This window comes from Chrysochloris asiatica, unplaced genomic scaffold, assembly GCF_000296735.1.
Source record: "Chrysochloris asiatica unplaced genomic scaffold, ChrAsi1.0 scaffold00268, whole genome shotgun sequence".
In the NCBI taxonomy this organism is placed as follows: domain Eukaryota; kingdom Metazoa; phylum Chordata; class Mammalia; order Afrosoricida; family Chrysochloridae; genus Chrysochloris; species Chrysochloris asiatica.
Window position 1 is genome coordinate 2,262,737 of NW_006408786.1, and position 24,792 is coordinate 2,287,528.

Below are 24,792 nucleotides of genomic sequence, written 5' to 3' on the forward strand. Positions count from 1 at the left end.
CAAGATAATCAGACTGTTATAAGCAGGGGAAAAACTAATAAATTAAAGGGTAACCTCAAAGAAAATTAATACACCTTCACATAAAAAAAAAAAAAATCAAAAAAAGAGAGAAATCAGGAAAATTTAGTAAACATTAACACAACAGAAATGAAAATGAAAAGAAAACCTACAAACTAAATGAACTCAGTGCAGAAAATTATGTGGAACAAAGAAACCAGCATTATCACACTCACAAAAAGCACTCTGCAGAATGACAGCAATCATTTATAATTACCCTGAATGTCAATAGATTAAACGCACCAGTCAAGAGACAGAGAGAGCAAAATGATGGGGGGCGGGGTGGCTACAAAGGCACGAAATGACTGGCTTACCAGTTTTCAAGAGGGAGCCTAGTTTCAGAAGGGGGGGCGGGGAAGGTAGAATCTCCACTGAGTGGTTTCCAATCTGTCTATATGGGACTGGTGAAAGGAGATGGGGATAAGACTTTTGTGGTTCAACAGTGAATAACTGCTATCAGGACTGATTGTGAATGTTGCAAATGTAAAGGTAACTGTTTTGTAACAAAAGGAGGGGAGAACCCTGGGACCATCAAGGGAGAAGAAGAGTGGGAGTGCGTTACCCTATCCAGAAGCAGTGATGCCACAGATTCAGGCAGAGACCAGGAGAGACAGAGTGGCTGGGGACTCTGAACTCAGGGAGGGAGAGGGGCTGTGTGCTGGTGGCCTGGGGTGGAGCAGGGGCTGGCATGCAGGGTATACCCTTTGGTTGTTTAAATGATTATATATTTTTGAGTGTTTTGGTGTACATCAAAAAAAAAGAAAAAAACCCAGAGGGAATGGAAGCAAATGCTGTTGAATGATGATTCATGAAGGGGATTGAAATCATTGCAATGAAACAAAATACGATAGGATGAATGTAAACCCGATGATGCTCTCCTATGTAAATTATCACTCAATTCACACACAAAAAAACGTATTTAAAAAAAGAGAGAGGGGGACAAAAAGAGCAGAATGGAGAAGAAAACTGGATCCTTCAATGTGCTGTCTATAAGAGACAAAAAGATGGAGACAGCCTAAATGTCCATTAACAGAAGACCTGTTACACCAATTTTGATACATACACACAATGGAATACTACACAATGTTGAACAATAATGATGAATCTGTGAAACACCTCAAAACATGAACGAACCTGGAGGACATGTTGAAATTAGTCAATCAAGAAAGGACAAATACCTGTTGGTACATGGAGGGGATTGCAATCATTGTAATGATACAAAGCATGTGATTTGTTGAATGTAAAATTAATGATCTGCTCTGTAAACTTTCACTCAATTCACAGTAAAAAGTTAAAAAAAAAAAAAAAGGAAAAAGAAATAGAGAAAGAGACAGAAAGAGAGGCAGCGACAGAGTGACAGGTAAGTCCAGGGTTTTGATCTGAGCATCTGGAACAATGGAGAAGTTCAGAGGGACGAGATGAAACGACCCAGATCACACCGATTGATCTTCAGTGGCTCTCAGCCCCAGCCGAGGAACTTGGGTGGTGTGGGTGTCCAGAGGGGCCAAGACTGCTCCAATTCAGAATCCCACTGCTCCGCTGCCACGCTCTGTTCTCTGAATTGTTCCAAAACTGCCCTCCCTGGGGATCTGGTCCATGTGCTTCTGATTCCTTTGTCCTGAACTCATATGGCACGAGCATCCTGAGGCCTTATGTGGAAGCATCTGGAGGCTGGGATAGGGAGGGCACATTCCTCAGGAGGAGCGGGGAGGGTTGAGTCCAGTGCAGTTGAGCGACATGTCCAAGGCATTCAGAGGCAGTGAGGCATCCTCCCAAGTCATGCCGACCAGACGTCGCCTGACACAGGCTTTGGGCCTGGCTGCTCGCAGACTCCCACAGCCACGGCTCCAGCTGTTCATCCGGGTCCAGATCTCCCACGCGGTTCCTGCTGGTGGCCCAGACCGTGGGACTTAGCCTTCCCTGCCCGCTCCCTCCCAGCCACTCCTGTGGGTTCCTCCTTAGTGTCCATAGCAGGCTCTGCTCCTCTTTGGGGGATGGGAGCCCCAAATAGCCCTGGCAGAGCCTGTGTGTGGCTGGATCACAGGCTGACCGCTGGTCCCCACTGGCATCTCCCATCTCCGGTCCCTATATGCACCCCTCCACACCATCTGGATGCCTTACATCCCCTCTTGCCTCCACCACCAAGGCCCCAGAGGAGTCTTTTATTCTTTTGCTTTTTATCGAGCATGACTCCAAAGACCCTGTTTTAGCCACTGGGAAACAGAGTGACCTAGACATAGAAAAAATGCTGTGGAGACCTTCTTCCATGCTCATCCACTAGCCTATTGATTCCCTAGTGGCCCTATGAAGGAGAAACAACTGTTCGCATTTCATAGATGGTAAGACTGGAACAGAGGACATTGCTTATCCCAGACCACATGACCAGAAAGCATTAGATCCGGGACTTGATCTAATGCTTAGATCTTGCAAATGTACCAGACAAGGTCCTGGCTCTCAGAGCCCTCAAGAGAGATAGGAAAGCACAAATGAACAAGAACATACCACTCAGTGACGACAAAGAAGAATGCAAAAGAGGGTGGCTGGGGGAATGGGGTTTATGCCTAGCGTTCCAAAGTCACACTAAGTTTTGATGATTCACTAGAAGCTTCCACAGAACTCAGAAGAGCTGTTACATTCACAGTTACAGCTTATGACCGTGAAAGGATACAAATTAAAATCAGCATAGGAAAAAGGTGCATAGGATAGAGTCCAAGGGAAACCAGGAACAAGCTTCTAGGTGTCCGCTCTCCATGGGATCGTGTGGACAACGAATACAAGGTCGTGTCAACCAGGGAAGCTCAGTCATGTCCTGATGTCCAAGTTATGTGGGTCTGGACCACCCACCTGCCTGACCTGAGTCCCTCAGTCTCCAGAGGATGAACTGATACAGTATGATCCAGGGCCCCAGGTGTCCACCATAAATCACATGGTTGCATGGCCAGGTAAACAAAGACACGCACCAAGCAGAGTATTCCAAGGACTCAAAAATTATCTACCAGGAGCTGGTCAAGGTGTTTTGGAATGTGTAGGTTTTGGACACCTCAGACCTGCTGAGCTGACCCATTATAGCACAAGGATGAATTTGATGTTAGACAGGGAACACATCTTTGAGCAGTTGATGTTAAAGTTGAGGCCAGAATAAAGTGAGCGGGGAGTCGTGTGGATTCCCAGAGAAGGAGAACTCTAGGCAGAGGAAACAACAGGTACAAAGGCCCTGAGGTGGACCTGAGTTTCCAAGAGCAAAAAAAGGGAAGTCAGTATGGCCAGCATAGTGTGAGGGAAAGAGGGGAGGTCACAGGAGCCCCTGGGGTCAGATCAGAGGGCCATGTAGACAAAAAAGAGAGGACTCAAAGAAAGCCCCATCCTTGGGGACTGAACAACTCCATCCGGGTCCAGACCTCCCACATGTTTCCCACTGATGGCCAATTTGGGGGAGGGCAGGTATGGCAGACACCAAGAAGGTTCTCAGGATACTTGCTTCCTGGGATCTGTTCCCTGTGTAATTCCCTCTCCTTGAGTTTGGATGGGTCTAGTTTCCAACAATAGAATACAACAAAGGTGATGGGTGTCAGAAGATTAAGTTACAGAAGATTATGACATCTGTCTTGCTCAGTGTCTGTCTCTTGCACACTCTGATGAAGCTGGCTGCCGTGTTGTGAGCTGCCCTGTGGAGGGAGGGACCCATTTGGCAAGGAACTGAGGGTGGCCTCTTGTAGACAGCCAAAGAGGAACTGAATCCTGCCAACAACTTGTGAGTGAGCTTGGAAGTAGACCCCTTCCCCAGTTGAGTGTTCAGATGAGACTCAACCCCAGCCAGCACCTGAGAGAAACCCTGAGCCAGTAGGCCCCACTAAGCTCCCACCAGCTCCCGACCCAAAGAAACTGTGAGCTAAAAAATGTTTGTTATTATTTTAAGCCACTGAGTTTATGGTAATTTGTGATGCCGCAATAAATAACTAATACCACAGATTTGACCAGAGGTTAGAAGGGGGAAATCAGGGGACTAAAGAGTGATAGTTTTTTTTTTTTGTTTTTTTTTTTGCCATATTGAAACAATATCTAATAGCAGACCCACCACCTAGCCATGGCAGAGACACAGGAGTTGTCTGACAGACCCAGCTTAACTTCCTGCCCCAAATCTAATTGATTATGTGGGAGGAAGGTCAGGGTGTGGTACCAGCCTCCTTACCAATGCCAGGTCCAACTGGCCCAGTGTGTTTAGGGCAGTCTGTGAGATCTCCAGGACTGTGCCTCTAGCAGGCAGAAGTTGAAGACAAGAGACAGACATGGTGGCAGCAGCTGGTGATTGCCACTGGACTTTGTCACTCGACACAACGGCTCATGCCAAACATCACAGAAAACTTCAGTGACACCTTCATTTACAGGATGGGGTGGCTGAGAGGAAACATGTGGGAAGTCCCTCCTAGACCACTTAGATAAAATGAGGGGCCCTAGCTTAAGCGTGGCAACAATTGTGAGGTTGGCCCAGGATCGGGCAGTGTTTCCTTCTGTTGTGCAGAGGGTCGCTATGAGTTGGTACCAACCCGATGGCACCTAACAACAATCCCTAGCTCACGGTGGTGAACACTGTTTGCTATATGTCTGAGTCCATAGCCAAGCTCACAGGTCCTCATTGTCTCCCTCATCACCTCCCGAACTGTGGAGTCAACCACAGCTCACGGAGTCTGTATCTTTTTGCTCTGCACATCAGCTCCGGGTACCAAAGATTTTTTTCCTAAATCAAGTTGTCTTTTTTTTTTTTTTTTAAAAAAAGTCTTTCTCCAATTAATTTATCTCGTAAAACCTTTATATACCAACCACAAAAATAAATCATTTCCATAAGTGGAGAGCAAAAGCGAAAATAAATATATTGGGAGGATGATATTAAATTCAGTGAATGTTGTTGTCTGTAGAAGGCTCAGAGCTGAGGCAAGACTGAGACAGTGAAGTGCCCAAGGCAGGGGCACAACTTAGGGGCTGCTTACTCTCGGGGGGCCAAGTCTATGCTCCAATAACCCTGAGAGTCACAGTCTGGTCCTGGAGCAAAGGGCTGCTTCCTTTGTTAAAAATAAGAATAAAAGGAGAAAGAAAAAGAAATTGTGGAGGGAAATGGAAAGAAGAGAAAAGAAAAAGATTAAAAAAAAAAAAAAAGGGAATGAAAACAGAAAGCAATGAGGGAGCTATTTACAAAGTGTTGAACAAAGGTGACCTTATGCTCTTTGTCACCACCTCTCCCATCAAGTAGCGTAGTGGTTACGAATCGGGCTGTGAACCTTAAGGTCAGCAGTTCGAAACTACGAGCCGCTCCGCGGGAGAAAGATGAGGCTTTCTACTCCCGTAAAGATTTACACCCTCGGAAAACCTGTACAGGGTCGCTATGGGTCGGAATCGACTCGACGGCACTTAACAACAACAACAACTCCCATCAAGAACAGGGCCTATCTTACAAGTCCAGTGCTTATCCTATAGTGCCTCCAGGACTTCTTCACCCTGATGATACCAAGGCTTGAGTCAGGCACACTGTAGTCCTCAAAGTAACATCTTTGCTCTTGAACACTTTAAAGAGATCTTTTGCAGCAGGTTTGCCTGATACAATACAGTTTGATTTCTTGACTGCTGCTTCCATGAGCATTGACTGTGGATCTAAGTAAAAGGAATCCTTGACAACTCCAATCTTGTCTGCATTTTTCATGATAATTGTGTATTGGTCCAGTTGTGAGGATTTTCGTTTACTTTACATTGAGGTGTAACCCATGCTGAAGGCTGTAGCCTTTGATCTTTATCAGTCCTCTTCACTTTTAGCAAGTGAGGTCGTATCATCTGCGTATGGCAGGTTGTTAATGAGTCTTCCTCCAATCCTGATGCCACGTTTTTCTTTACGTAATCCAGCTTCTCAGATGATTTTCTCAGCATGCAGATGGAATAAGTGTGGTGAAAGAGTACAACCCTGACACACACCTTTCCTGATTTTAAACCACCCACTATTCCCTTGGTCTGTTCGAACAACTGTCCCTTGGTCTGTGCACAGGTTCCCCAGGAACACAATTAAGTGTTCTGGACTTTCCATTCTTCATAGTGTTATCCATAATTTGTTATAATTCATGCTACTGATAAGCTAGAGTGAGGCAAATAGTGAACAATGGACACAGTAAGTGAGGAAGTCACATATGATTTAGAAGGAAATAAGGGCATTGGGAGGAGTCCACAACGTCCTCTACGCAGAGGTGCCTTGGAGGAAATGTCTGGCAATCTGCTTCTGAAAAATGGAAAACCTTGTAGACACTTGTGTGACTGTATGCATGTGCAAGGGGGCTTCAAAAAATGTGTGGGAAAACAGAAGAATTAAAGATAACGGAATTTTTCCATGAATTTTTTGAAGTCCTCATGTATATTCATAAAGTACATCGGGAGTACAGTTACATTTATTTCTTAGACATAAACAAATATCTCAAAGAATTGCTTTTCTAGGTTTGAAGGATCAGGACTATGGTTCACAAACTACGCTACAATGGACAATAATTATGAGGATGGCACAGGACCGGGCAGTTTACTCTTCACTATGATTCAGAACCAGTTCCACGGCACCTAATAATTACAACAACAAGTTCATAAACCTTACGTTCAAACTATGTTAGCTCAGTGGGTAACTGGGGCTTTACAAGCTTGAAAGTTGTCATCTAAAACACAGCTATTGGTCTCTACTCTTCCAGAACAAGAGAAAGAAGGAAACTAAAGATTCAAAGAAGAAACAAGTCTATAGGACTAATAGTCTACACAAACCATAGCCTCATCTACCCAGAGACCAGAAGAACTAGATGGTGCTCAGCTACCACTAATGATCATTCTGATCACAATAGATGGACCCTGATAGAATGGAAGAAAAATGTGGAATCAAACCGCACGTTCCCATAAACCCAGACCTACTGGACTGGTTGAGACTAGAGGACACCTGAGTCTATTGTCCTGCGATAACTCTTCAAATCTTGAACTGAAACTTACTCCTGAGGTCATCTTGTAGCTAAATAACCAATTGTCTCAAAAAAGAATGAATATCACCCATAAGGACTGTGTCCCTTTCAAAAACCACCTATATGAGACCAAATAGTCAACAACTCCTTTAAGACATGGAGGAGAATATAAGAGGGCAGGGAAACTAGATTAATGGAAATTGAACAACCAGAATGGAAATAATGAGAATGTAAACAATGTGAAGAATGTAAATAATGTTACAGAATAGCTTATGTAGAAATTGCTGAATGGGAACCTAAACTTTTTTATAGACCTTCACCAAAACCACAATAAAATATTATTTAAAAAACAAAAACAAAAAAAACTCTATACATTATAGCACAATTCTACTCTGACACACATGGGATCATCTTAGGTCAGAGTCGATTTGATGGTAACTATTTTGTTATTGTTGTTATTTTAAGTGCCTCTGAAAAAAAGAAAAAGTAAAGCAGGATAAAGAAGAATGAAAGAGTAGAGATGAGACATTGTGAAGGGGAACAGAGAAGATTTCATGGAGGAAATGGCATTTGAACAAAGACTTGAAGGAAGTTGGGAGGGCATGTGTGGACGCTGATGGGAAGCGTGTTCCAGGTAGAGGGAAGAGCAGGTGCAAAGACTCTGAAGTCACACTAGACCACTCCTGGAGAAGGCCTTTGTGGCTAGAGTGGAGTGAGCAACGGGGAGAGAGTTCGGTGGTGAGGGAAGGACTAGAGGTGATGGAGCAGGTCATGTGGAAGCCATGAAAAGGACTTGGGCTTTTGCTTTGAGTGAGATGGGAGCTCTTTAAGGTCCTGAGTGGAAGAGGGACATACCCTGACTTAGGTACTGATGGAGGGAACAGACTGTGAGGCAAGAGTGAAGCTTGGAGACCAGGGCAGAGGCCACTGTGTGGGTCCAGGTGGAAGATGCTGAGCTGGGATCCTGGAAATTCCCCACAGAGTCCCTGCCCCCAGCCTCTGTCAGGGTGGGCTCTCTAATCTCTAACAGCAGTTTCCCCACCTATAAACTGACACCTGAGCTCAGGCTGAGTTCTTTCCAGCCCTGGAGTGAGCTTCTCAGGCAAGGTGTGGTACCGGATGGAATAGGAGAGCTGCCATAGAGGGTCCCTGTTCTCTGGGCCATTGTATGCTGTTGTTGTTGTTGTCAGGTGCCATCGAGTCAGAACCGACTCATAGCGACCCCATGCACAGCAGAACAAAACAATGTCCGATCCTGGGCCAACCTCACTACCGCTGCCACACTTGAGTCCATCAATGATGCCACCTGGCTGATCCATCTCGTTGGGGGTCTTCCTCTTTTTCTCTGACCCTCCACCCTACCCAGCATGACCTCCTTCTCCAACGATTGTTTCCTCCGGACAATATGTCCAAAGTAGGAGAGACGAAGCTTAGCCATCCTGGCCTCCAAGGAGCACTCTGGCTGCACTTCTACCAAAACAGATCTATTGGTTCTTTTGGCAGTCCATGGCACTTTCAGTATTCTCCTCCAACAGCACAACTCAAAGGCATCAATTCTTCTATGATCCTCCTTATTCACTGTCCAGCTTTCGCATCCATATGAGGCTATTGAAAACACAATGGCCTGGGTCAGGCGCACCCTAGTCCTCAAGCTGACATCTCTGTTCTTCAACACTTTAAAAAGTTCCTGTGCAGCAGATTTGCCCAGTGCAATACGTCGTCTGATCTCTTGACTGCTACTTCCGAGAGTGTTGATAGTTGATCCAAGAAGAATGAAGTCCTTGACAACTTCAATCTTTTCTCCATTGATAAGAATGTTGTTTATTGGTCCAGTGGTGAGGATCTTTGTTTTCTTGACATTGAGATGCAATCCATATCGAAGGCTGTGCTCTTTAATCTTCATAAGTAAATGTTTCAAGTCCTCTTCACTTTCAGCAAGCAAGGTTGCATCATCTGCATATCGCAGGTTGTTAATGAGTCTTCCTCCAATCCTGATGCCACGTTTTTCTTCATAGAACCCAGCTTCTCATATTATTTGCTCAGCATACAGGTTGAATAAGTATGGTGAAAGAATACAACCTTGTCACACACCTTTCCCAATTTTAAAACATCCAGTGTTCCCATGTTCTGTTTGAACAACTGCTTCTTGGTCTAGGTACAGATTTCTCAGAAGTACAATTAAGTATTCTGGAATACTCATACTTCTCAATGTTGTCCATAGCTTGTCATGATCCACACAATCGAAAGCCTTTGCGTAGTCAATGAATCACAGGTAAACATCCTTCTGATATTCTCTGCTTTCAGCCAAGATCCATCGGACATCAGCAATGATATCTCTCGTTCCACGGCCTCTTCTGAATCCAGCTTGAACCTCTGGAAGTTCTCTGTCAATGTATGATTGTAGCCGTTTCTGTATTACCTTTAGCAAAACTTTGCTCGCTTGAGATATCAAAGAGATTGTCCGATGATTTCCGCATTCCGTTGGGTCACCTCTCTTTGGAATGGGCATAAACATCGATCTCTTCCAGTCAGTCGGCCAGACAGTTGTCTTCCAAATTTCTTGGCAGAGATGAGTGAGTGCCATTGTATAGGATGACAGAAGTCATGCAGGCCTAAGCAGGAGCAGCAGTGGGGTCCCAGGGACACACAGACACCTAACAGCAACCACAGCTGGTTTGGGGGGCCAGAGGACTGGTGTGAGTCCCCTGGGGCAGCTTCTGTGCTGTGTACCCTTAACCTCTCTGTGCCTCTGTGTCCTTCTGATGGCTCAGGGACCGCTGCCTGTGGACAGCAGCTACTTTACCCCTCAGCCTCCATGCTGTTCTGGGTTTTACTATTTTGATGGTCACTAACTTTCTATGCACACAGTCTCGCACTGTTATAACCCCTACTTCTCTCTGCTCATTCACTCACTCAATTTCAGCCACACAAACCTCCCTGCTCTTCCACACCAGATGAGTTTCAGTCTCAAGGCCTTTGCACGTTCTTCCCCAAGTCTCCACATGGGTCTTCCCCCACCTCCTTCAGGCTTTACTGTTCAAACGTCACCTCCTCAGCGAGGCCTTCCCCAAATACCCTTGGTTACCCTGTTTCATTTTCCTACCTCCCACATCCTTCATCACAACCCTGTTAACCACACTTACACCCTCTCCCTATGGGGTGAGGCTTGGGTCTGACTCATTTGCACTGTGTCCCAGGCACCTAGAACAGAGCCTGGGACAAACAGTGTTTGTTGAGTGAATGCATGACTGTTGCAGCTCTACAAGGAGGTGCATTCGTCTTGGGGCTGCAGAAAGATGAAAGGAGTGGGCACTTGTGTGCCTCAGTAGAGAGATCACAGGGCAATATACCCAGGACAGGGCACCACCTAGTCGTACAGGTGTCATTAATGCTGGATCCCAGGGACCCACCAGACCTCTCTTTCTTTTTTCAAAGCCTGTCATGTCTCCCCTCCCTGACTTTCTTCATAGCAGGACAAGTGGGTCATGAGGAAGAAGCTGGAGGGACCACTTCCAGCTGGATCTAGCTGACCAAGGGAGACCCCATTGGATAGGAAGAGCTTTGGGATTGGGTTTATTTTTACCAAAGTCCCCAGAGAAGATTGCTTTTTTCTGAGGACAGTTGTGACTATCTGCACTGGTCATCCCCCCATTTTTAGTGACAGAGGAGGTCTGGGTAGGGAAATTGAGGCATGGCAAGGGTAACATCAGCACCTAGCCTAACTCTCTTCCTTTCCTGTCCGACCCTTGCAAGGGGCAGGATTCTGGGACCCCATTGCATTAGGCAAATCTGCACAAGACCTTTTTAAAGGGTTTAAGAACAAAACTGTCAGTTTGAGGACTAAGGTGTGCCTGACCCAAGCCATGGTATTTTCTATAGCCTCATAAGGAGCTCTGGGAGCGTAGTGGTTACAAATCAGGCTGCGAAGTGCAAGGTCAGCAGTTCGAAACTACCAGCTGCTCCGTGGGAGAAAGATGAGGTTTTCTGCTCCTGTAAAGATTTACAGCCTCGGAAACCCTGTACAGGGTCACTATGAGTCGGAACCGACTCCACAGCACACAACAACAACAATAACATGCAAAAGTTGGACAGTGATTAAGGAAGACCATGGAAGAATTGATGCACTTGAGTTATTGTGTTGGAGAAGAATTTGAGGGTACTGTGGACTGCCAGAAGAGCAAACAAATTTATGTTGGAAGAGGTATAACCAGAATGTTCCTTAGAAACCAAGATGGCTAGACTTCGTCTCTTGTACGTTGGACATGCTATCAGGAGGAAGTGGTCCCTGGAGAAGGACATCATGCTTTGTAAAGTGGAGGGTCAGTGAAAAAGAGGGCGATCCCCAATAAGATGGATTGGCACATTGGCAGAAGCAATTGACAGTAACTGTGAGGATGGTGCAGGACAGGGCAGTGTTTTGTTCTGATGTACCTAGGGTCGCTATGGATCGGAACCAACTCGACGGCACCTAATCACAACAGCAATTGCAGGCCTGAGCCTAGGCTTAAAGGAAGGGAATGGGGGTGAGGTGATGCCTCCAGGCCACAGCTTCCAGAAGCCTTTGCAGAATGGGGAAGAGGCAGACAACAACGAGAAAGTCCGGAAACGCCACCAAGCATTGAGAAGTGTTCCCAACCCAGACTGCAGAACTTCCTGTTGGCCGTTGCCAAGCCCCCCTGTTCCAGAGACTCCCCAGCTTCTTCCCTCCTCTGATGGCTCGCCCCCACCCCTGGCTGTTATCCAGCACCTCTCTGCACCTCTTGTTCCCTTTATTTCCTCTAGCCACTTCTCATACAGTCTTTAAACATTTTTAAATGAAAATATAATTTAAATGGCCTCAGGTTCATAGAACCAATTAAATATCATTTTTTGTGCCCATCAGTCTATTCACGACCCATATATATAAACAGATGTTTGTATACAAAATACTGGATTCCTGGTGTGGCACTGTGAGTTAATGTGCTGGACTGCAAAGTCAGTTTGAGTCACAAGGTCGGTGGTTCAAGCTCACCAGCTGCTACTTGGAAACCCTATACAGGGTCGCTATGGGTCAGAACCAACTTGACGGCACTTAACTATATAAAGGAGCTCTGGTAACATAGTGGTTATGAATTGGGCTGCTAACCTTAAGCTTGGCAGTTTGAAACTACCAGCTGTTCCGCGGGAGAAAGATAAGGCTTTCTGCTCCCATAAAGATTTGCAGCCTCGGAAACCCTGTGCAGGGTCACTATGAGTCAGAACTGTCTCTCTCTCTCTAGAGAGAGAGAGAGAGAGAGCTCTGGTGTGGTGCTGTCGGCTAATGCTCTAGACTGCAAAGTCATTTGAGTCACAAGGTTGGTGGTTCAGGCTCACCAGCTGCTCCTTGGAAACCCTATACAGAGTAGCTATGGGTCAGAAATGCCTCGACAGCACTTAACAACAACAACAAATATATATATATGTAGTCTCAGGTTCATGGTGGTGATTATGTGCTGTAGAGTCAGTTCTGACTCATAACGAACCCTGTGCAGGGTTTCCGAGGCTGTAAATCTTTACGGGAGCATAAAGGCTCATCTTTCTCCCTCAGAATGGCTGGTAGTTTTGAACTGCTAACTTTGAAGTTAGCAGCCCGACTCATAACCGCTACGCTACCAGAGCTCCTTTAAATATTGTTCTGTGCCCATAAGTCTATTCATAATCCATACATAAATAAATAGATATTTACATACAACAGTAATGGAGTCCTGGTGTGGCGCTATGGGCTGATGCATTGGACTGCAAGTCAGTTTGAACCAGAGGATCAGTGGTTCAGACTCACTAGCTGCTCCTCAGAAACCCTATGCAGGGTCGCTATGGGTCAGAACTGACTCAATGGCACTTAACAACAACGTATGGTTTTCAGAAAGTTTGTGGGAAAATGGCATTATCTTTTCTTCCCATTTTTCCATGAACTTTTTGAAGCCCTCTCCTGTATACACAGTTACCCCGGTGGCCTAAACAGTTACGTGCTCAACTACGAAACCAAAGGTTGGCATTGTGAACCTGTCCAGCGGTGTCTCAGAAGTCAGGTCTGGAGAGGTACTTTTGAATGGTCACAGCTTGATAAGCCTGGAGCAGACTAGGTAAAATCAGAGTCCACACACTGTTCCCTCGGAACCATGGCAGAGGGCAGCGAAGGCATGTGTCGAACCTGCAGACTGAGGTTCAGGGACTCAAGAATATGGAGCAGATCCTGGCCTGAGAGAAATGTGGACCATCTCAGAAACAAGACATAGTACCTGGAAGCCACATCGGGGCACAAGACACCATCACAGAGGGAGGCTGGGACGTTTGATGGAAGGATGTGAAGGCGATTTTGTATTTATCATCATCCTCTGTGCCAGGCTCTTTGCCACATCATGTGTACCTCTATTCATGGGTTCCCCTCTCACCCTGCCATCCTTTTTGGGGCAACCATTTCTAGTAGATACCAAAAGGGGTCCTCTCTCCTGCCCTTCTCCTCAGGGATTATTGCTCGCTCCTGTTCTCTGGCTCAGTGGAACTGTGGCTGCATCTCACGCAGTCAGAGTAGACTGGCGAGATCCAGATCAGCAAGCTGTTGGTGGCCAGTGAGTAACAAAGACCTTTCACTAAAGAAAGAAGGAAAACCCTATGGAGCAGTTCTACTTTGCGTACATGTGTTTGCCATGAGTCACACTCCACGAACAACAACTATGTTGTTGCTGTTGTTAGGTGCCGTCAAGTTGGTTCTGACTCATAGCAACCCTGCGAATAACAGAACGAAGCCCCGCCCTGTCCTGCGCCACCCTCACAACCGTTGTTACAATTGATCCCCCTGTTGCTGCCACTGTGCCAAACCATCTCGTTGAGGGTCTTACTCTTTTTTGCTGACCCTCCACTTCATCAAGTATGATGTCCTGACAACATGTCAAAAGTACAAGTGGTAAGTCTCTCCGTCCGTGTTTGCAAGGAGACATCGAGCCATGTTTTTCCCAAAACAGAATTGTTCATACTTCTGGCACTTCATGGTATATTCAACACTCTTCATCAACACTAGAATTCAAATGCATAGATTTTTCTCTAGTTTTCCTTATTCATTGTCCAGCTTTCCCATGTATGTGTTGTTGTTGTTTTAAGTGCTGTTGAGTCAGTTTCAACTGATAATGACCCTGTATATGGTTTTCAAGGAGTGACTGCTGAGTCTGAACTGTCAACCTTGTGGTTTAAACCAGCCTGCGGTCCATTGCTTATCCTACAATGCCACACCAGAACTCTTCACATGCATATGAGGTGATTGAAAATAAATACCATGGCTTGGGTTAGGCACACCTTAGCCCTCAAAGTGACATCTTTGCTCTTTTTGCAGCAGATTTGTCTAATGCAATATGCTGTTAGATTTCTTAACTGCTGCTTCCCTGACAGTTGATTGTGGGACCAAGTAAAATGAAATCTTTGACAACTTCAATCTTTTCTCCATTTATCATGATGTTGTGTATTGGTCCAATTGTGAAGAATTGTGTTTTCTTTACATTGAGATGTAATCCATACTGAAGGCTGTGCTCTTTGATCTTCATCAGTTAAGTGTTTCAAGTCCTCTTCACTTCAGCAAGCAAAGTTGTGTCATCTGCATATCACAAGTTGTTAATGAGTCTTCCTCCAATCCTGACGTCACATTCTTCTTCATGTAAACCAGCTTCTCAGATTATTTACTCAGCATACAGATTGAATAAATATGGTGAAAGGATACAACCCTGACAAACGCTGATTTAAAAACATTTCGTATACCCTTGTTATGTTTGTTCTATTACTGGTTCCTCATGAGCATAATTAAGTATTCTGGAATTCCCATTCTTCTCAATGTCATCCATAGTTTGTTATGAGCCACACAGTCAAAAGCCTTTGTATTGTCAATAAAGCACAAATAAACATCTTTCTAGTGTTCTTTGCTTTCAGCCAAGATCCATCTGACATCAGCATTGATAACACCTCATTCCACATCCTCTTCTGAATCAGGCTTGAATTTCTGACAGTTCCCTGTCAATGAAACCATTTAAAAAATATCTTCATCAAAATTTTCCTTGCATATGACATTAATGATATTGTTTGATGATTTCTACATTCCAGTAACTATGTTGTTGTTGTTAAGTGCCATTAAGTCACTTCCAACTCGTAGTGACTCTCTATAGGGTTTCCTAGGAGGCTGTAAATCTTTACAGGAGCAGGAAGCCTCCTCTATTTCCCATAGAGCAGCTGGTGGGCTTAAATCACCAAGTTTGTGGTTCACAGCCGAATGTTTATCCTACAGAGCCACTGTGCACCCCTCAGCAACTATATCCATGTATCTATATTGTTGCTGTTGTTATATGTACTTCAAAAAGTTCACGGATGCGAATCTAAGACAAGTGGAAACAATTAGTCTAATGAACTAATGGACCATATGAGCGTCAGTATCCATGACCCTGAGCCCAGGAGAACTAGGAAATTGTGGATAGAGTGGGAGAAAAATGTGGAACAAAACTCAAATCATTAAAAACAAAACTCAAAATCATCTGGTCAGATGGAGACTAGTGGAAACTCTGAAATTCTGGCCCTAAGTCAGTCAACCCTTTAAGTTTAGAAATTAATTCACCCCTTGGTTCAATTTTTAGACAAACAATAAGCAGGTCTATAATGGAAACAATGGAGTCCTGGCATGCATGGTGCTATAAGATAAGCACTGGACTGCTAACCCCAAGTTTGGCTGTTCATACCCACCCTGGAAACATTATACAGACTCTAGAGCATTTCGCAACAGCAAAAGGAATAATAACATTAAAGAGGTACACCCACCTTAACATAATCAAGCATCTTAAATCAAAAGGTCCACATTTACCGAGTACAGAGCTCAGAAGGGCTAGGGAAGAAGAAAGAATGAAAACAGGAAACATTACAAGCTTTCAAGAGGGAGCTTAGATCCAGAGGGCCCAGAGGAAGGGAGAATCTCCACTGAGTAGTATCCAATCTGTCTGGACTGGGCTGATGAAAGGCGATGGGGATAGCCCTCATGTGGCACAATAGTGAATAATTACTATCAGGACTGACTGTGAGGGTTGGAAATGTAATGGTGGGTATTTTGTAGCAAAAGGTGGGGCGTGGTTGACTGCAGTCTAGGAGCGGAGGTCCCTGGGATCATCAAGGGAGAAGAGCAGAGTGCCGGACCCTACCCAGAGAAACAGTGACATCAGAGATGGAGGCAGAGATAATGATGTGGAGAGATGGAGCAGCTGGGAACTTTAGACCCAGAGAGGGAGAGGGGCTGTGTGCTGAGGACCCAGGGGCAGGCTTGTAGGGTATACCCTTTGGTTGGTTGATGATGCATGGAGGGGATTGTAACCATGGCAATGAAACGACATACGATAGGATGAATGTAAAGCTAATGTTCTCCCATGTAAACTATCACATAATTCACAATAAAACAGTTAAAAGAAAATAGGAAACATAGGGAGAAAGTGGGATAAGTGATGTTTCATTGTAGGGAATTGCAGTCAGTGAGATCAAACGGAAAGCTGATCTACTTTGTAAGACTTCACCTAATTCATAATAAATAGGGGGGGAAAGTTTGTGGGAAAAAAATCCATTATCTTTCGATTCCATTTTCCACAAAATTTTTGAAGCACAGTCATGTCTACGGGAGCCCTGGTAGCACAATGGTTAAAGCACTTGACTGTTAATGGTAAGGTCAGCAGTTTGAATCTATCAGTACCTTCTTGGGAGAAAAGATGTGGCTATGTGCTCCTATAAAGGTGTACAGTCTAAGGAACTTCATGGGGCAGCTGTGGAGTCCTGGTATGGCGCTGTAGGATAAGCAGCTGACTGCTAATCACAAGGTTGGCAGTTCAAACCCACCAGCTGCTCCTTGGAAACCCTATACAGCATCACTATGAGTCAGAACTGACTCGATAGCACTTAACAACAACAACATAGGGTCATTGTGAGTCAGAAACGATTTGACAGCACATAACTACACTGGACCACAAGGCTTGTTTGAACTGCATGGTCGGTGGTTCAAACTCACCAGTCGCTCCTTGGAAACCCTGTAAAGAGTTGTAACTGACTCGATGACACTTAATACCAATAACGTATATATTTCACATCCATAAGCACCTCCTCTGAAATTAGGACACGCTCCTGTGTCCACTCCACAGGTAGTAACCTCCCTAAATTCTATTGATCACTTCTTTACTGATTTAATGTTCAAGTTTTATTACATGCATCTGTATGCTGAAACCATGTCTTGTTTTGTTATCTTTGTATCTGAGCTCTATGGTGAGGGGCCTTGGGGACATATTTTCTTTTTTGTTCAAGATCCTACTATGAAATTCGTTAAGGTTTTCGCACTTGACTCCATTTCCCTACATGAAGGAAGGGCTGCATTATAAAGACCATTCATCTTGTTGAGTGCACCTGGTGTTCTTTTTCAGGGCTGTATAGTATTCCTGTCTCTTTGTCCATCCCCCAACTTCCTTAAAGTCTTAATGGCCCTGGAGTTTACATGTTGCCTTAAAGAATCACTGTTCCCCCAATTGGTTCCCCTTCTTGACTGTCTCTGTTCTTGGCAATTGCTGGGAGGGGCAAAGGGCCCGATTGTCTGAGAGCACTTCCCTGTGCTCGAATGCTCCTCTGCCCAAATGCCTGGGTGTCTGCTTATAAACCACCTATAAATAGCACCGCCCATGTCACCAGGCCCCCAGTTAGGGCAACCAGTGAGCTCAGTCAGAGAAAGAAAGGGGAAGTGGGTTGCTAGGCACTGGGGTTTTTGTTTGGGGTTCAAGGTGTCCCTCCGTTTCCGTGCAAAGCTCTGTTTCCTAGAAGCTGAGAACACTGAGGTAATAGCTCCACAGGGGGTTACCAAGTGAAGTAGGCAGAGACACAGGGTGCTGGGACCCTGGGCACACATGCGCACCTTCCTCCTCCTCATTGAAATCACAGGCTTGCTACCTGGCTCACAACATCCGGCTTCCTCCCCACCCCCACTGTGCCCCAGTTCTGGGACTCTGCCTCTGCTCTTATGCACCCCCACTCAAGCGTACACATGCCCTGTGCCCCGCATCCCACCTGAGGAGACTCAGAACCCCGGACCTGCTGTGGCCCATGGGGGCAAGCCAGGGAGGCCCACATGTAACTGTCCCTGCCCCAGGGCTGAGTTTCCAAATAGCTCAGCTTCTATATTTAGGCCACTTGCTTAGCAGTGCTGGGAAACTATAAATATGGCCCAACTCAGTGCCTGCCTCTGACTCCCTAAGTCAGGCTGGGATGGGACGGGAGGTGGGAGCGGGGGTGGGGGTGGGGAACCCTCAGAGACCAGAGGATGCTAACTGGAGCTGGGTGGGGTTTGCATGAGGGGCCCCTGGGGTAGACTCTGGGGATCCCAGGCCAAGGGAAACCCAGGTGTTCAGCCTGCAGGAGGAGACAAAAAGCCTGTTGTAGGGCCTGCCCTGGCTCGGGGTGGGGTGGGTGTCAGGGCTGGCCAGTATCCTCCCTCACTCCCTGCGGCTTCCTGGCATGGGGACAGCTGTCTGGCCACACAATAGCTGTGCCGCCCTCCTGGAGCCAGCAGGGCTCATCCGAGTGGGAGCTGGATCAGCCCCTTCCTCTGCCATTGTCTACTGGTCAGAGGGGCTTCCTGTCACATCCCTCTACTCCAGAGACCCCAGCTGACCCACACCTCAGCTAGGGCATGAACTGGTAACACAAGAAGCAGGTGCAGAATATTGGGGTGCCCTCAGCACTCCCAACCCCCACAAAGGCAACATGGAGAAGCTGTCATATCCTGCTGTTTATTGTGAGTTCACTCAGAGCCACATCCACGTGATAATCCACGGCTTCAGATGCCTTCGGGTGTGACCATTTCACAGATGCGCAACCATGGTCACATCACCCTCGAATGACCACAGAGCTCAAAAAGAGAGGAAGTGGACTTACCCAGGTCCTCGCACACAGGATGAGCGTGCTCTGTGCCTCAGTGTCCCCATCCACCGAATGGAAAGCTTAGAACCTGACTCCTAAGTGTTAATTAGCATAGATTACCACTATCTATTATACTATAAAAAGCCCTGCTGTGGCTCTGCAGGCTAATGTGTTGGACTGCAAGGTTGGTTTGAACCGTAAGGTTAGTGGTTCAAACTCACCAGTCCTCCTTGGAAATCCTAAACAGGGTTGCTGTGGATCAGAACTGACTCAACGGCACTTAACGATTACAACAAAAGAGCCCTAAGGTGGAGTCATAGATTATCAGTTGAGTTTCTAATCACAAGGTCAGCAGTTGGGATCCATGGAGAAGGAGAAGGCTTTCTGCTCCTGTAAAGATTTGCAGCCTTAGAAACCTTACAGAGGGTCACTATGAGTCAAATTGACTCAATGGCAATGGATTTGGTTTGGTTTTATAAGCAGCCCTGGTGGCACAATGATTACAGTGCTTGCCTGCTAACCCACCAAGCAACTCCTTGAGAGAAAAGATCTGCTGATTTGCTGCTGTAAAGATTTGTTGTTGTTACTTAGTGCCATGAATTCTGGTTCCAACTCCTAGCGACTCTGTATACGGTTTCCAAGGAGCAGCTGGTGAATTTGAACTGCTGATCTTGTGGCTGTAGTACCGCCTTGAAAATTCTATGGAGCACTTCTCCAGAGTCAACTCCAATATTTTGTCTAATCGTATTCTGTTGATTATTCTCTTGTTGCCTTGTTGACGTAATGGTTGATGATTATTGTTTGAATAATCCTAGCTCAGCCACTTCCTAGTTGAGCAATCTCAGTAAGTGAGCCAACCTTTCCCTTCCCTGCTTTCCCATGAGATGATGGAGCCCCGAGTCCCTGCCTCACACCATTGTTGAGTTGGTGAGTGGAGGGCATGAAGTTGTCGAGGGGATGTCACGTAAGTCAGGGGGCCTGATGCCTCAGAGGAGAGGGAAGAAGGAGGAACAAAGGTTGGGACCCCACCAGGGGCCAGGACAAGGAGACTGAAGGAAGTTGTGGTACCATGGAAGGTTTGTGGGGGACGGAGTAGAGAAATCTGTTTCAAAAGTTTCTCTGCTGGCTGTTCTGAGGACGGGGCAATGAGGCAGTGGGTGGGAGGAAGTGAAGAGCACCTATGAGGTGAGGGAGAACTGGGGTGAGAGTGGAGGGTGGCAGTTACTAACTGAGGTAATTGCCATTGACTAAGCCCTACTGGGGGGGGTGGGTGGAGAGTCAGAGAAAAAGAGGAAGACCCCTAGCGAGATGGATTGGCAAAGTGGCAGCATCAATGGGCTCAAGCGTGGCAGCAATTGTGAGGTTGGCCCAGGATCGGGCAGCGTTTTGTTCTGTTGTACATAGGGTCGCTATGAGTCAGTGGGGCGGGGGGTACTTCTGGTGTGGCACTGTAGGATAAACACTGGACTGTTAACTGCAAGATCAGGGGTTCAAACCCTCTATCTGCCCCTCAGAAACACTCACAGGGTTGTACATAGTGACTTGCCTATCAAAGAACTACACGAGTATTTGAACTATGGGCCAGTCTGAGCTGATGGTCTAGTGGTGGGGTGGGGCAGAAAATAAACACGTAGGCAAGAGCTTTGAAAGGTGAGAAGTTACACTGAAGGATCCCAAATGCAGAGAGCCAGAGTGCAGCGGGTCGGTGGGGTTAACATTTTATAGTGGGGAGACTGTGTCAGAAGAAGTTTATTTAAACAAAAGTCTGAAGGAAGAAAGGGGAAATCCTAAAGCCTCCTCATGTTTCAATAGGAAACTTTATACCTAATTGGAAAACCCTTCTTATGAACCTAAAAAGGAGGTACACTTAAAATGAAATATTAATACAAAGAAAATCAAACCAAGTATCTGTATTCTTGCTGGACATTATTGCCCACTAAGTCTCAGGGCCATTGAGGTGTTAAAAACACACTAGTATACAACAGAGGCTTTCTCCTTAGATTAGTAGCAGGGACTTAGGGGCCAGACCACCTTCCTATGGATCTGGGCCACTTTATTATCTGTGTAAGCTGCCTGTCCCTCAGTTTTGTCATCTATAAAATGGGACTTCTAACCACATCTCCTTTATAGGGTTGTTTTGAAGAGTTCAAATAGATAAAGCACCTGAGGCAGGTTAAGGGCTCTACCAATAATGGTGCTATATTTTACTTTTTATTATAGTTGAGAGGCAAGTCAGTCATGTGATTTATTTTAATAGGAAACAACTTTCCTATCATGTGACTTTATGTTGATTACTCCAGTGCCCATAAGCCCCTGAAATATAAGTTTCCCATGAGAGAAAAGCTGACCCCAGAAAAAAGCGGATTGAGGGAGTAGAGGACTTTCTTCCCATGCATGGTCTTTCCTCTTGGAGCCGTCCACACACTCATGGATTCGCCTTCGTCCTCCACTAGCTTCCGTTTGGATGTGGCTTCTTGGTGCCTCAGTTTTCTGATCCTAGCAAACAAGGAGAGGTGGGACTTTTAGCTCAGACGGGGTAACTATTTCTGACGCAGCCATTACCCAGCCTGAACCCCAAAACAGTGCCCACCCACCCTGCTGCAAAGAGCGAAGGGCCGCTGGGCTCCAAAAGTTTGCCAGTTGCTCAAATGGACGAAGCACATGCAGAGGGGTTTGGAAGCAGGGTCTAGGTTCCAGCCCATTATTATTATTATTTGTGTGTGTGTGTGTGTGTGTGTGTGTGTGTGTGTGTGTGTGAGTGAGTGAGTGAGTGAGTGAGTGAGTGAGTGAGTGAGTGCGGTGCCCCCGGGGCTGTGTTTTTACTGCTCTTTCCTGTTGGTTTCCAGCTGCCCCGCCAGTTCCGGGGAGGGCCCTGGGCCACCCCCCCTCACAAACACAAGAGCAGTTGGCCACACAGCTGCCCAGCCTCCGGGGGGGAACATAGCAGCCCTGCTTAGCCGCTTCACCGAGACCATGAGAGGCCCACGCAACTGCGTTTTTCTTGGTGAGAATTGCGGGACCCAGTGGGAGGGGCAAGGGACGGCTGGACCCCCTTGGCCGAGGAGGAATTGGAAGCCCCCTGGCGGGTTGGGGGGGTGGTGGCGTAGAAAGCCACAAGCGCGCGGAAGTGCGGGCACTAGGGGGACTACACCCGGGCATCTCTGTAGGAACCCAGGGGCTCACAGGAGACTCTTCTTAGAAGGGTCTTAGAGCTCTCTACTGGGGCCAGTTTAAGGAGCCCTGGTAGCGTAGCGGATTACAAGCTAACCGCCGTTTCTTCTCTGGAGAAAGATGACACTTTCTGCTCCCGTAGATTTACCGCCTCACTATGCGTTAGAACCGACTTGGTGATACTCCACCAACCACCACCCCGGCCAGTTTGGAGGCTGAGATGGGGAAATTGAGGCGCAGGGGAAGGAAAGGGGGCAAAAAAGTGAATGCTGGGAAGCTGGAGCTGGGACCCCTTCACTGCAGGGGGTACCCCAAGCCAGTCTCCTGCTGTCCCAGAGGCAGAGTGGCCCTTGAGTTCCCCATTCCTGCTCCCCCAGACTCAGCTGGGACCCAGCAGAGGGCTGAAGGGATTCTGTGGTTACAGTTTTGAACTTGACTTTTGTTGTGACTTCCCCAGCTTCCCACCAGTGTGCTCCACCCAGTGTGGCTCCAACCGTTATCTTCAGGCAGCCCTGTTGCCTGAGCAACTAGACAACAAAGAAAATGAAGAATTACTTTGGGGGGCACAAAAGCCCTGTGATGGATTTGGGTGTCATTGGAGTTGTGAACTTAGTGCCCCCTGTGCTTGGGGCAGAGATTGGAGTCCTGGGGCTCACCTAGGGGAGGGATCAGCCAATGCCTGGTTTCCAGGTACATCTGAGCTACATTCAGACCATGCCTGGCTGTGTCACTGGGGCCAAATCCTGGACTCCCCTGAGCCTTACTCTCCTAATTCGTAAAATGGGTAAGACCAGAATCGACCATATATGACGGGGTTTCAAAAAGTTCATGGAAGAATGGAATTAAAGGACTATGGGCATATACATTTGTCAAAGCCCATAGCACTATACAACAAAGTGAACTCAGCTGTAAACCATGTCTTTAGTTCATAATAATGCATCAGTGTTGATTCATCAGCTGTCACAAATGTATCACAGCAAAGCTGGATGTTAATTGGAAAACGTGTGCAGAGGGGAGGAGGTAAATGAGACACTGTCCTTTCAGCTCAATTTCCTATAGATCTAAGACTGTTCTAAAAAATAAACATTAATTTTTAAAATAAAACAGTTGCTGTTTTAAAAAAAAATAGTGGAATTTTCAACGAACTTTTTGAAGCACAGTTGTTCTAAGGGCTAAGTGAGAGAATATGCAAATGATTTCTGGCTCACTATAAGAATTAAGTAAACAGTATTTTATTATTATTGTTATTATTTCCTCTGGCTAAGACACTGCCAGGTCTAGGTTAGCCTAGGAGGCAAACATAGAAGAAGTAGAAAGGGGTTAATTGCCTGCCCACCCCCATTCCAGCCCCAGAGTCTCTTCGTAGGAATTTAATTGGGGAAATGGAGGCTGCCTTGCCGGCTGGACTCACAACTTAACTGAGAATGCAAACCAGATGTGTCTGAGCAAGGACAAATGGCAGCTCCTCTCCCAGCTCCTGTTTGGGCCACTTCCAAGGCTCCCAGCTGGAAAAGGGCTGGTCACAGTGGTGGAGGTTGAAGAGTCCAGCCCAGTCCAGGACAGAGGGACAGGCTACAAAGGCAGGGCCCCAGGGGCTGGGGACCTTCACGCCTCAATTTCCACTCACTCCAGCCCCTGTGTTTGTTCCCCTGACTCCTTCTGAACCTTACCTGGGCTGTGATCCTTAGTGTCTCTACCTGTAGAATGGGTGGTTCCGAGCATGAAAGGGGCTAGTTGGGGCTTTAGAAGTCAGAGATGTATCAGCCCAGGTCCCATTCTATAAAGGAAGGTCATTTTGTGATGTTCTGCAAGGAGGAACTGGTCAAGACTGCAGGGGAACTAGCCATGCCATGTAGCCCTAGAGATGAAGAGATGGGTCCTGATGTCAAAGGGAGTGCCAGGGGTTACTCGAGGCTGGGGTGTTCCAGGCCTCAGTCAGGCTGGGGGTCTCCGCCTTCCACTGGCCAGAAGGCACTTGAGTTTGGGGGACTCTTAGTGGCCAAGGTCCTTCAAGCTCAGCACGGCAGACCCCAAAATTCCCCAGAAAGCCCTCTCCTAGAGATGAACCCAGGTGGCTAGCTAGTAAGTGAGTCAGTCTTTCCTCTAGGCCCAGGAAGTGACTCATGCCTGCCCTCTTATCCCCCTTTTGGAGTCCCTGGATTATTGGGATTGAATGCCTCCAGTACTTCCAGATGGGCCAGGATGAGATGTCTCCCCCAAGCCTTCCCGTACCCCCTTGCTGCTGAGAGGCACCCTTCCCCCTCCCCCTATCCTCCCCCCCCTCCCAGTTTCCTCTCTCCCTTTTCACCCACCCCCTTTCTGATTCTTTCTGTCACTCTGTCTCCCCCTGTGTGTCACTTTGGGTTTTTCCAGCTCTGTGTCTCCCTATTTCTCTGTCCCTCAGTCCTTGTCTCTCTCTGTACTCCCTCTCTGCCTTTTTACTTTCCCTCCATCTCTCCCCCTCCTCTGTCTCTCTCTCCTTAGCACAGGAGAGGGGCCACATTTAGTGTGAGCCTAGGAGCTCGGGTGAATGTCACCAGTGGATTCTGAAGCAGGACCTCAGGGCTAACAGACCCATGTGTGTTTTGTGAGTGTGATGTTTGTGCTCCTGGATATATCTTTGAGGAAGGGGGTGTGTGGAGCATCCAAGGAGGCAGGATCTGAGAGAACA

At 46.7% G+C, this 24,792-nt stretch overlaps 1 protein-coding gene across 1 annotated transcript in view; it reads left to right on the forward strand.

The window, feature by feature from the left end:
• Positions 1-1,794: 1,794 nt before the first annotated feature.
• The window catches only part of CD97 (CD97 molecule), a 35,988-nt gene continuing 12,990 nt past the window's right edge, over positions 1,795-24,792 (forward strand). Inside the window, 1 exon segment of the mRNA XM_006874320.1 lies at positions 1,795-1,960. Coding sequence (XP_006874382.1) covers positions 1,795-1,960 — 166 coding nt within the window.